General features: G+C 31.4%; 2 protein-coding genes across 4 annotated transcripts in view; one reads left to right on the top strand and one right to left on the bottom strand.

Annotated features, from left to right (window-relative positions):
• LOC129806475 (GTPase-activating protein skywalker) overlaps positions 1-14,285 on the top strand; it is a 341,214-nt gene that overhangs the window by 121,225 nt on the left and 205,704 nt on the right. The gene's annotated exons all lie outside the window — the stretch shown is intronic.
• The window catches only part of LOC129806466 (RB1-inducible coiled-coil protein 1), a 139,163-nt gene that overhangs the window by 110,015 nt on the left and 14,863 nt on the right, over positions 1-14,285 (bottom strand). For all 3 annotated transcript variants that reach the window (XM_055855085.1, XM_055855086.1, XM_055855084.1), the window contains exons 2-3: positions 12,711-13,405; positions 3,017-3,234 (exon numbers count right to left, since the gene is read on the bottom strand). In XM_055855085.1, coding sequence (XP_055711060.1) covers positions 3,017-3,234; positions 12,711-12,778 — 286 coding nt within the window. In that variant the 5' untranslated portion in view covers positions 12,779-13,405. The remainder of the gene's footprint in view (positions 1-3,016; positions 3,235-12,710; positions 13,406-14,285) is intronic.

Below are 14,285 nucleotides of genomic sequence, written 5' to 3' on the forward strand. Positions count from 1 at the left end.
TTCTTTCTCTGAAGATCTGCATTTGTCTATTTTACTCTTCGCACTCTTCTTCTTCTTCTTTTGAACATCACACCGAATTAAGTTTAAATCAGTCCAATTTTGAGACCGAAAGAATGGAACAGACTTATGCAAAATATCTGAGAAAGAAAGGGATGCAAAGAAATCCGAATTTTGATTTAATGAAATTAAAATGCATATAATTAAAAGCAAATTAAAAAATATCCAATGACATGCCTAAACTTTATTTAAAAATGATATTTCTGTAAAGCCTTTAGAAATCAAGAAAAGGCTAATGGTTAATAAGAAACACCAGCTGATTTATTAATTCGTCAATAAATAAGAAAATCTACCAAGTGAAACCAACTATCTGTAATAGCTTCTGATTTCATTAATTAAGAAAACAATAAATCAACTAATTTTGTGCATTTTACATATTCCGTGCACTTACAGAAAGAGTTTCCCTCTCATAGAAAATACATTAAAAATGGTATTAAAATTAAAGAACATTAATTTTTATTTCTCGTTTCATCCCTGCAGAAGCATTTCCTGTTAGAATGTCGAAAAGTGAAAATAATATTTCTGCAGGGGAAATATCAGTGACACTAAAAAAAATGTCATGGCAAATTTCATTCGAATCTCAAGAGAGCTTTTACGAAAATACGATTTTGTAAGCGGCGGGTCTAACTCAAAAGTCACGTATTTAGATTCCTAGCAATTCAAATGACAAAGAATTTTTTAAAACAATTCAACTAAGACGGCTTGTACTCACAAGTATGACTAAGTAAATAGATTTCATTTAAAAATCCATTAATTAAATCCAAAAAAATCCATTAATCGTATTTTCGAACTCACGTGATGTGACAGAAAACTCGATTGGAATTTTCGAACTCACGTTTTTTATACCCCTTTTTTGTTTTTTCAATAGCTCTGCCCCTATGGCATCGATCGGGCTCAAATTTTAGTATGTTATAGCTGGGCCTTAGAGCTTTCGATCAATACTAAACTTAAGGTTCCCTGATCCCCTTCACCCGAGCTATAAGGGTAAAAAAAAATTTTAAAATGGCCATAACTCCGGTTCTGCTTGTCAGAATTTAAAAAGTGAAGACGTTTTGGAAAGCTCTCCTGAAATGCCACTTCCCCTTCTAACATCGCAAGTTCATAAAACCACCGCTAGGGGCGCTATTATTAAAGTGAAGATTTTTTATTTTCTAAATTAACAACAAAATATGGACAAAAATCAATTAAATACAATTCAATTAAACATTATAATAATTTAATTTCACAATTAAAAAAAGATGAAACATCGTACAATCAGAATATTAAACAAATTTTATTGGATATCCAAGAACGCTGAGGATGTATCTCGTACGGATTGGTCGCTCTCAATTTAGAATTAAGTGAAAACTAAAATTTATATAGTCAGTTATAGAATGTATATTCTTTTGACATGAAATAAACATATCTATCTATCTATCTATCTATCTATCTATCTAACCCTCCAACGGTGTTTTCTTTAATATGCGAAAAAAAGTTCTAAAACAATGTTTTTTAGGATAATTATGATCCAATAAAGTCGAAAATACCATCCATTCTTCATTATCTTTTTTAGTTTAGGCGCTAGGTAAGAAAATAAAAAAAATTTGAAACTCTTTTTGCTTCTAAAATTCATATTTTTAGTTTTTTAAAATTTTTTAAATAAAATATACAAAGTAGAATGATACATCTTTCAGTAAAAAATAAACTTATTTTAGTCAGATAACTCTAAGTCGGTATTTTTATGGAAATTGGAAACGAGTTTTTTTGCACTAGGGGAAACTGGGACACCACCAAACACGGGGTAGCACCAAACACTATTTTTTATGTATAAACTACTTGGACTATCTCGACCATTTCCTCAGTGGACAAAGCATCCCTATAATGCCTATAAATTTCTATAGTCTTGTCCTTTGATGTCGAATATCTGATTAAAAAATCGCAGTGTTTGGTGCTACCCCGTGTTTGGTGGTGCCCCAGTTTCCCCTAATCTTCTTTTTGTTGGTTTTTCTCTGACCTGTCACACAAAACTGGGAATAGCAACAAAACGAAGAGTCAAAATGAGTTCAATTCAAACTTTCAAGAGATGTTTATAAGACTATTACCGAGGGCACTATAGCACTTTTAAATAAATAAAACCTTTATTGTCGCTGTAAATGTGATTTTTGTGAAGACAGCCTGGAGGTGGTCTTACCCGTTAGAGGGTTAATACATTACCTAAAATAATCGAGTTTGGACCTTTTCAAGTGGGTGGCGAGAAGTGGTTACAAAACTGGCGAAAGGTGGTACAAAGTGGCGACGAAGTGGTTACTTTTGCATTGTTAAAAAATCAGTTTTTTAAGTAGTTCCGCGTTAAATTCTAGGAACATTGTTTTCACGAATTAAAAGCCAATACATCTAAGTAGTTTTGTGTCAAATTTGAGTTATCTTGTGATAAGAGTTCAAAAGTTATAATAAAATTAATTCCCTTTTTTCCTAAACATGGCGATAAGTGGTTACTCCACCCTATAGCAGAAAATGAGGTGAATTCTTTGTTCTAAAGACGCAAAAACTTTAATTTTAATTGCGAAAACATTATTGTTTTTGGGAAAATTCCATTATATATACTTTATTGTAATTATTGCAAAATGGATTAAACCAAGTGAAGTAAACAAACATTAAAAATCAAGAGGCTATTTCTAAGCAGACAATGACTCACACTCTTTTGAATATATCTTGTTGTTTTTGTTCTTATCGTGAAAGTATTGATTACCCATATAGATCCATTGTGTGTCTGACTAAATAGGTGAAAATATTGCAAAAGGCAAGGTCAATAGAAACGTCAATGTTTTCAAAAGTGAACCTTCCAGAAAGCAATCGAATTTGAAGTAATTTTAAAAACACGAAAATTTCCTTGATTTTTTCTCTCTATCTCTCTCTCTTTTCTAAATAACCCTGAATGCAGGAAAATAGTGTAAATTGGGAGAAAACATTCTGTACTTACCAGGCTCTATACTTGGCCACGGTGGTGGTGGATTTTTAGCTGGATTTGATTCTATGATATTTGTGCTAAACATAAAAATGGGGTTTGTATCAGTTCCACCCAAATAGCTGCAAATCCGATTTTGGGGATATAGCATTTCACCACCACTGACCAGCAATACTTGACTTGCAGCTGGTATATGATAATGTGTCTCAATCATTTCTTTTAGATATTGCACACTGAAAGAGAAAGAGAAAATTTTATTTACAAAATTTTGTTTTTTAAATGTATATCAGACACTTTACTAACAAAGCATATTTCTCTCCTATCTTATAAAACGATAAATTCTTAAGTTATCGAATAAAGAGATCTTCACCTGCAACATATGCTCAATAATTACCAATTTCATTGCGAAAATAAAAAGTTGAAACATTGTTTTTTGTGCCATTTTATTGACAGCCCTGCTGAATTCTTCAGTTTTCATTTCATTTTTTTATTCACATTATTCTTCAAATGCAACAATACATGCACGTGAAAGTTCACTAAATATATTACACACATTGAGGACTTAATGTGCAATAAAATTCAATATTACTTGTATTATTTTTCCAGTATATAAATAATGGAAATACTCATTCATTAACTTAAACAAACAGATTTTCCTGCATGTTAAAAAAAAATCTTCAACTCCTTCCTTTTTCCCACGTTTAGGTTGATAAGGGAAAGGTAGGTCATTTCGAACATATAGAAGCTAAATTAGAAAAATATTATATTACAATATAAATTCGCAAAAATCCTTAAAAAAATATTGCAAGGTTAGAATCAAAATATCGGAAATACTGCTATTTTTCCATAAATTTTTGAAGGTTATGTTCATCATAACCTCACATTGTAAGCATATTCGATAAAGCAAGAAAAAAATTTCACAGGAAATCTAAATACATTTTATTTCTCAAACTAAAAGGAAAAGCAATATGTACGATCAAAAAAAAATTAACTTAGAACTGAGCTAGAGGTCAAACGGTAAGAGATATCAACTTTCGATTTTGGGTGACCCCACTCCAAACTCTTTTTCATGTTTTTTTTACTCCTCTGACAATTTTTTGTATTTGGTGAGATTCTCAACAAACTAGCCTAATTTTTGATATGTTTTGTAATTCAAGCAGGCAAAAATCTCGTCTCTAGGGGAAAGTACTCTACCTTCGAACGTTCATGCTTTCGAATAATGTGAATTATTCTTTATACTTTTCCTTACAAACTTACACAGTTCTATTAAATATTAGTTAGCTTATCATCAATTACTGATAAGTATGTGTAAGTCTCTTAAGAAAAATAAAAGAAAATTCACATTATTCAAAGGCATAAACGTTCGAAGGGAGAGTACTTTCCCCTATCATACTTAAGAACGAAAAAATTTAAGTCTAGCTTTAGGAAACTATAGAGCGTTAATGTTCAACTAATCTGGTCAGATTTGGATTTATTTGAAGAGTCTTAAAATTTCCAACTCGCATCGGTTCCAGTCTTTAATTAACTGGAAAAAAGTAGGGGAATGTAAGCAGGCTTCGCACGTGTGAGCTGGTTAGCCTGAGACGCTTTGCCAACCCTTTTTTCTAAGAATAACTAAAATACCCCTGTGTCTAATTCTACTGCTAGTTAATTCTGCAACGGTTTCCACTATTTTAACTAATCAAATTTGATTTCTACTGCTCACTTGTGTTTTTTTTAATATGTAGGGGAGACCGGAGAGGTTTGGAACAAGGGTAGTGTGGGACAAGGCGATTTTTTCATTATGTTTTTGAAATAAATGGGATTTAACCACTATTCAATCCTAGGCAATATTAAGATGTATCTTGACTAAAAGAATGGATATCCTCAGTTTTATTGTTTTAATTCTATGAACACTTTCTTAAAAATTGATCAAAATTGTAATTTTTGATTTATCAGTTTTGCTCTTTGTATTTTATATCAGCTATATATAATCAAAACTTTTTTATCTCATTAGCTAGCAGTGCAATCTGGGAACATATTTTTATAAAAGTTTCAGAGTTTTACATAAAGGTTTTAAATACCAAAACCACACGGGGGATGTTTGGGACACCTGAAAGGGGATGAATGGGACGTTGATTTTCAACAAGATTGTAGGTGGCGTGCAATTGTTTATTGTCAAAATGAAGAGTAATGCCCAGTTTCTACTGGAAATCTTCATATTGTGCAAATTTTATCACTTAAGCAGTTGTCCACAGGGACAATTAAACCGTAAACCATCAATGTCTTGGGAATGAATAATTTCTTCTCAGAGGATATTCGATCTTTGCCCAATCCCGTTAAAAACTATTTTCTCGAGAATTTCTCGAACAATATCCTCTACAATTTTTACAAGTTCTGCAGAAAAGGCAAGGCGAGAGCTAATTCAAAGAAATAAGGGAAAAACAGGTACCATGCAGTTGTCGTAAAATCAAACAGGAATCCGCCAATGAGTTCAAAACTCAAAGTGTTAAGAGAATCTACTCGCCTGAGGAATTTGACGATCATGATTGCAATATTTAGAATAAAAAAAGCAAAGAAAGGTAGATGGAAAATAAGAAGAAAATACTTTAAATAATTGATTGACAATGAATGACTCTACTGTACAAATAAAATTGATATTAATTTCTAAGTATGAAATAAAAGATGAAACATTTTTAATTCTATCAGAAATATTTTAAATCTAGTATTTAAAATTAATTAACGTGCTCCAATAATGCAAAATATTCAAAAAAAAAACTCATCCCAAACATCCCCTTTTGCGTCCTATACTGCCCCATATCGGGGAGGTTTGGGACAAAGCGTCAAGTTAAATGTTTTATCTTCTCCAAGACAACTAATTTGTTTTCCAAGTTCTATCGAGTACTTTTTATAAAGTTAATACCCATAAGTATCCTATAGACCGCATAAAATTGTAATACACTATCGTAATTTTTTGGAATAATGTCTCAAAGTCAAAACATGAAAAAGTGTCTCAAACCTCCCCGGTTTCCCCTAGCTAGTTTTTACCATTTAATTCTCACAAGAATGCAGTGCATTAGTTCAGATTTATTTTATAAAACCAATTTTTTAACTAGATCACTAGTTATACCGATTAGGATACACAAAAATACCAAATAAGTATTTTGTTGAGGCTTATTTTTTTAACTAAATATCAAGTACATATATCTCTTAACATTCCGATCCGGGGTGATCTTCCCTTACTTTTAACAGCTTATTTTAGTGAGATATTTTATAAACTTTCCCCACCTCGTGCGATAATTTAGTTTGGAAATTTGAATTTTTCAGTATTCAGTAATACTGAAAATACGTATACAGTAACGCCTTTTGCACAAATAGAGTTCTATTTATATTTTATCCGAGAAACTAATGAAGAATCAAAATTCAGCTGTGAATGGAAAGAATGTCTTTTCTAGAAACGACATAATTCTATAATTTTGCTTCATTTGAGAAGATGGGGATCTCAGTGGCACAATAGGTAAGACGTTGGCACTTGAGGGAATAGACTCTATGGGAAGCACACTACGCGAAGACGCTCCTGAGCGGTCTACAATGGACTTACCAGACCTATCTTGAAACCAGAAATATCTCAATACGATTAATAATAATAATTTGAGAAGATATAATCCCTTTGATAAGTGATTACTCGAAATAGAGGAAGGGTTTGAAGCTTCGCACATTACTTCCCTGGCTTTGAACATTTCTTATTTCTCCCACGTTCCTTTAATGAATCTGACCTATTTTTTTCAGGAAATGCATGATTTAAGAACACCTATTAAAATATATAGCCGTTAAGTCAGATTCATTAAAGGAATATGGGAGAAGTATGAACTGTCCGAAGCTAGAATTAATTGTACGTGAATCTTCCCGTGCTTTCCCTATTTCTTTCCATTAAACAGAAAAATTCTCGATAGAGGAATTTCATTGAAAGAAAATTGCATTTTTTGTTTGTTTTTAATTTGCATTTTCCAGAAAAAGATTCAACGTATTTTGATATTGAGTAAAACAATGTAATCTCCCATTGAGTCTATCATTAGTTTAATTTTCACATAATTCTACTTCTACTTGTCCCTCACCCCAAAAGACCTTACAGAGTTTATTTAATATTTCCACGTGTTTGCTTTTTTTTCCTCTCATCTTGAAATAATATCATGGGCAGAATATCTTGAATTATAGAATTCTATCTCAATGATCTCAATGATAGATAACAACGAACTAACCAAAAAGATAAAAGAGAATAGAAAATCAGAAAATCATGTCATATATATTAACATTTTCCTTCAAATCACTCATTATCTCTTTTGTAATTGTGCGTCAACTTGAGAATGAAGTAAAAAAATAAATAAAAATCTTGTCATAAAACCCACACAGCTTCAAAAATACATATAGCAAATGTTTGTAGCAGAAAATACATTGATAGAAGACTAAAATATTTCCGTACTGTGTTTTCTATATTAAAAAATTTGACGCAAAATCAGCTGAGTTCATCGCTACATGAGAGTGTGCCAAGGAGAATGAGTAAAAAGACGGAAAGAAACAAAAAAAAAACCGCGAGTCTCGCAGTATTTAAGGCGACTCATGATACGAATGATCCACAAGAGAGATTCCACTTGTGTAAATTACACTCAATTTTATCGCATGATGATTAACCTATGTTTTATTTCATCAGCCCATGCAAGATTGCTGTTTTATTTCGTTCACAACGCACTTTTCTCGCAAGACACACGTTGCGATGCCAGGAAAAGTGTCAAAAATCGCCAAAAATTCTAACAAAAAAAACATTTTTATAAACTTAACAGCGCTTCTCAATAAGTAAATGCATAACCATTATAATAAAGAGTAAATTGAAAATAAAAGGCCGTAAAATCAATTATTGTAACAAGAGAACTATAAAAGGTATTGCACATCACTTTATACTCTACAAAGCTTAAGTGAAAGTCTATAAAATAAACCATTTTCCGTAATAATAATTTTTACATACAACTCCATTTACAATTCCCCATTTTATGTACACAATCTTTCCTCAAACAAAATTAACTTAGAAATTGTGCTTTCGTTCACATAGTCAAGATATCATTTCTTCAGAAGATAATTAAAAAGCATAACGAAAAAATAAGTCTGAATCACGTTTATTTATTTTTTTTATCAAAGTCCTATTTACGTATTTTAAAGCAAATGAACGATTACACCAGTCACAGGTTATTCACATTTATCCCAGTCCAATTAATCCATAGAGACGTCAGCTTTATCTATTTCAGAGGATAAATTTACTTTATTAAGACATTTCTCTACTGACAATAACTCATACCGGATTTAATAAACAAGAACTAAATACACAATAAAAGGTAGAACGAAAGAGAAAAGATTTTGCACAATACTAGGAAGAGTAATGCAATTGCCGAACTTTTGACTGAAGCAGATAGCATTAATCGAGTAGATTGATAAAAAATGATCAATTTTCAATACTAATTGATTTTTTTGCTATTCTCTTTTCAGAAGGTTTGGTTAGAAACTTGGCAAGCGGTTCATCGTCTTTGTTTTTAATAAAAAATCAATCTTAATATGTTTATAAATGAATTGATATATAGAATTAAAATAACATTCCGGAAATGTTGATTTTGCCCTGCAGTATTGATCCAAAATCGGTGTAAATATTACCCTTTTTAGGTGTATTAGGGGTTAAAGTTACCCTTTTTCATGTTAATTTTACCCCTAAAGTGTTCAATTTCAATTCAATTCAATTCAATTTATTTTCATCTCATTACGTCTTTTTACCCCCCTTCCCATGCGTCCATCGCCGTCTTAGCGTTGATTCCAGTCTCCAGGACTAAACGATGGAAACGTCCTTTCACAGACTGTATGTTATTTGTTACAAGGTCATTGTTACAATTACATTGGGAATAGGCCAGACATAAGAGAGAGTAGTAAAACCACTTCCGAGCCAAAAGGCTGTTTGGAAAAGTGGGTGTTTTTTATACTAAAAAAAAACTACAAAAAAAAAAATTAACAAAAAATATCAATAACTATTAACTAAAATAGCTAATCACCATAAAGCTGGGTCAAAAAAAGAGCCGGGAGTGAGGCACCACAAAAGTTCAAAAAGTCAAAAAAAATTTCAAAATTTTGTGTTAAAGTTCTGAGGAGAAAAGTTGATCGCACCCTCTTTTTTTCTCAGTGGAGATAAATTTGATTGTAATTTTGGACACTTGGGTTGTAATTTTGTACAGCCAATTTACCTCAATAGGATGCCCATTATTCTCCATTTCAACAACCCATTTTACCAAGTCCCCTTCCTGTTTATGAGAAGATATTTTTCTTGCAGAGATTACGAATGACACAGTAGTACTGATATGGTGCAATCTCTAGGGGAAAGTACTCTCCCTTCGAACGTTCATACCTTCGAATAATGTGAATTTTCTTTAAGTTTTCGCAAGAGACTTAAATATTTCTATTAAATATTAGTTAGCAATTATTGATAATTATGTGACAATCATGTGGAAATCTCTTAAGAAAAGTAAAAGAAATTCACATTATTCGAAGGCATGAACGTTCGAAGGGAGAGTACTTTCCCCTACTTTTATTCGTGATTGAATTGTTGTGTTTACGAATTGTAAAATACTTTAACTTCTGACTGATATGTGCCCATTTCATGATTGTTAACATTATTTAATATTTTTTATGTTATAACGTAAGTGCCTTTTACGATCAGTGATTCAGGAGTTTCTGCCGTTTTGACTGATGAGATCGGTTGTGAAATCTGTCAACAATCGTAAAATAGGAGTTTGAATAAATTAATTGAATTGAATTGAATTGAATTGAATCGTAGAATGCGAACAGGATTTATTTCACGAGGATTAGTGAAATTTATTTGCATATTAATCACTTTTGTTTGTCCCAAAATACCCAATTGTCCCGAAATACACCATTCTTTCTTCTTTACATTTTTTGCGATTTTGTATAAAAAAAATTATGCATTTTTCGACATTTTTCAGTAAGAATCTTATTCTGCATAGAATAATGACCATAAATATTTGTATCAACAAAGAAAAAAATAATTTGAGAAGTCGTTAAGCTGTTTGAAACTTGAAAGTTCTAAAAAGTGTTCCGAAATACCATACTTTAGGGTAAATTAAGCTAATTCAAAACCTGTTTCAAATGGAAATTTTTCGCTACTCCAAATGGAAACGTCATTGATTTCATGATAAATACAGTTCTAATTATTATATTTCTATATTTTCTATACTACATTTTTATTATTTAGTTAATTTTGTTCCAAATAAAACGAAAATCCATTCATATTCACAAATTTTAATTTGGTAATTTCTTTGAAAAATTAAAAGTGTACCTTTTCACCATCGAATTTTTCATCGATCCACCATGTTTTCCAATGAAAAACACAATGAGGTGACTGTTGTTTATTCGTTAGGTTTAACATTTATGTCATATTTTTGGCTAATTTTAGTTAAATTAAGTGCTAATCTTTATTGTTAACGGTGTACGTGAAGTTTTCAAATGAAATAATTGCCTATTTCGTGAACAAAAAGGGTTTTTCTGAAGTGTCCGCAAATGCTTCAATAGGAAACCCCGGAAATATGATTTTTTTAGAGAGATTTTCTTATTGTTTTAAATGGGAAAGGAGAAAAGACCAGGAGTGATATGATAACTTATTTTCGATACTGTCGACTGTCGATTCTGAAAAATTTAAACGATAGATGCACTTTCAATAACTAATATAGATATTTATGAACAGTCACATTCTTTTAAGAATGTCACAATGAATGGACCAACAATGCGTAAAAAATCGACATAACCTTAACCCTCTAACGGTGTTTTCTTTAATATGCGAAGAAAAGTTCTAAAACAATGTTTTCTAGGATAATTATGATCCAATAAAGTCGAAAAAACCATCCATTCTTCATTATCTTCTTTTAGTTTAGCCGCTAGGTGAGAAAATATAAATTTTTTTAAACTCTTTTTGCTTCTAAAATTCACATTTTTAGTTTTTTCATACTTTTTAAATAAAATATACAAAGTAGAATGACATATCTTTCAGTAAAAAATAAATTAATTTTAGTCAGATAACTTTAAATCGGTATTTTTATGGAAATTGGAAATGACTTTTTTTGCACTAATATTTTTTGTTGCTCTTTCTCTGAGTCACACAAAACTGGGAATAGCAACAAAACGAAGAGTCAAAATGAGTTCAAACTTTCAAGAGATGTTTATAAGACTTTTACCGAGGACACTGTAGCACTTTTAAATAAATAAAACCTTTATTGCCGCTGTAAATGTGATTTTTGTGAAAACCGCCTGGAGGCGGTCTTACCCGTTAGAGGGTTAATTTAACTGATATAGATTTATCGATACTATCGATTCGATAGTGTCAAAAAGTTATCATTCCACCCCAGGAATAAGAACAAATCCTGTACTCAAGAGCAACTCAACAAGGTTTTGGAAGCCTTTCGTCACGGTTTCACTTACACTGTTTGTCTCCAATTAGAAACTTTCCCTTGCCTCCATTTAGATTAATTTGTTTCCAATTGAAGCATTTTACACTCGCGTATTTTTCTTATATTTAAGAAGTTTTCAAATTACATCTAAAGAATTTTCACTAAAATGTTACTGACATTCTAGAAGAGTCAAGGAGCAAATTTATGTAATTTCCTTCAGAAAAAATATGAACTTAATGTTTTGAATCTTTTGTCAAAGTTAAAGCTTCTGGAAATGCTTTTGAATTAGGACATTTACCCTACTCTATATTGTCAAACTTAGCTGTTTGATGACATTTCTCGTCCTAGAGTCAAATTTATACAAACAAAAGGGAGGGGGTTGCATTTTCATCTCGGTGAGATATCTCAAACCGTTTACCCTATACTCAATTATGTTTGTTTACAATATTGCTCCTTCCTTCGGTTTCGAGAAACTAAAAAAAATATACAAAGGGGGTTGTTTGCCTTGGAGAAATATCCCAAACCATTTAATCTGTATTCAATTAGGTTTTATTACAATATATTGCCCTTCCCTTTAGGTTTAGAGAAATTAAAAAAAATGATTTAGTGCTCTTTACGATAACTAAATATGGTTTTATCTTTATTGCAAGAGCTTCAGTGACTATATTGCACTCATTTTATCTCTGATACATCTCAAAGATTAATATCTCTCTGAAACAACAAAAAAAAAGACAAAGCAATTTCCTGGGAGAAAAAAGAGAAAGAAATAATTGCAGCTAACACTTTTTTCTTTACTCTCATTGTCTCATGGAAGAAACTTTTATATAAAAATAAATCATTAAACAGACAACATCTAATTAAATACGTTTTTTTGCATATTTCCCAGCATTAAATAAATATATATACGCATATTCGCAACCTAATAAAAAAAACTCTGTATAAATTCTATGATTGTTCACTAACACACATTGAGTGAAAATTAAACTTTTAAAAGCATGACACTTTGTATTAACCTTGGCAATTATACTACAACCATAACTATGAGGAATACATAGAGATTTGTATATGTACGCTTATTTGATAGTTAGCATATAAACGAAAACTTTAATAGCCACTCTAAACGTTGAATAATGTGTGGCCAAATGGATTTATATTGTCAAAATTTAGCTTCATGTTCATAATAATTTACCAAAAGGGCATCAATCTTAATGAAGGGCTCTTTTTTGTTTTGTGGTACTTACTTTTCAAGAGCTACACCCATGTCGAATGTGATCATCCGACCAGAATCCACGTGGAAAACGTAGAGCATTTTGACGTTGACTGCGTCTCACAATTCCTTCAACTTGTGTCACCGTTCGATTTTTTTTCGTTTATCTTCCTGTATCACAACTTTTCAATGAAAGGGGAAATTTATCAATTTCCTCGTGTTGCAAATTGCGTATTAATTTTTTTTTTAATTCTATAGCAAACGTTGACAGTGACAAATCTCTTTAGATTTTCTTATTCTTTTTTTCCCAGCAAAATATTGTTCCCTCTATCGAGAATCAAATTATTTCTTTCTTTTTTTTTCCTTGCAGTCTTGTTTTTTTTTTTAATTAAATTTTCTGAACGCTTTCTGTTAAATCTCCACGTGAGATCCCAAAAATTCGTTTCAACTTTTTAGCATGCCCCAAGCTACTGACAACACGCAAACTGACAGACTCCACATTGCCTTATCATCCAACACAAATCTCTTGCTGATGATAAAACATATAAAGAAGAATATCTGTATTCTTTTGTGAGTCTTGTAGATTCAATATGAACATTTAGAATCTTTCTCCTAATTATTTCCCTTTCTTCCTCTTTTTGCTCCTCTCTCACTCTCTCACACTGCCTCTCTATCAGTGCATTAGTTTTTTCTTTTTTGCTATCTGTGACTCAACAGTGACTCTTTCACCTGAAAGAAAGAAAATGTAATATAGCATTTTAGATAAGACATTCACCAACGCAAATAATCTTGTTCTGAAAATTGAAAAACAAAAAACAAAACAAAGTGAATTTCTAAACCAAAAACAATGACAGAGGAAATTTTCCAAGTAACATTTGTACTCTTAGGAAATCAAGCATTCTGCGAATTTTCTAGAAATGACATATCAATGTAAAATCAATTAACTGTGTGCAGCAATTCAAGAGCATAATGAGACAACATTTTATTTGGTTAAGGCTCATTTAGGCGTCTTCTATACAGGGGGATTTCGAAATGCACCCACTGTGCTATGCACCGGTGAGTCTCGGGAAATCTCCCCTAGTGGTTCATTCCTGAGATAAATTTTCTCCACCCTCTGTTATAAATTCTCCAAGTGTGCTCTAACTAAAATAGATAGTCTGAAAAACTTTCTATTTTATTTCGAAACGTTTCAAACGTCAATAACACAGTGTTTTATAATCAAAGAATTTGTTGAATAGGGATAAAATTAATATTTATGCCTGGTGACAAATACTTTATAAGGAAGAGGAGATGGGGCACACATCCTCTATATCAAAACCGTCCTACCCCAGGATTTTATGCCAATATTATTGCTAAATTAAGAAAATATCCTAAGTTTTTATTTTTCTATAAATCAACTTTATTCTATTTAACCTTTTCTTTATTTCCTTTTAAGGATGTCTATTTAACAATTCGACCATATTAAGAAGATTAAACTATACATTCAGAAGAGTGATCGATACCGTGTTCCTATTTCACCAGCTTTTCGACTCTTGATAACTTTGAAAATAGTACACGAGAAAAACATCTCTTGAAAAACAAAAAAAAATATCTAAAATCGCTTGAAATG

Source organism: Phlebotomus papatasi, chromosome 3 (assembly GCF_024763615.1).
Source record: "Phlebotomus papatasi isolate M1 chromosome 3, Ppap_2.1, whole genome shotgun sequence".
Taxonomy (NCBI): Eukaryota; Metazoa; Arthropoda; class Insecta; order Diptera; family Psychodidae; genus Phlebotomus; species Phlebotomus papatasi.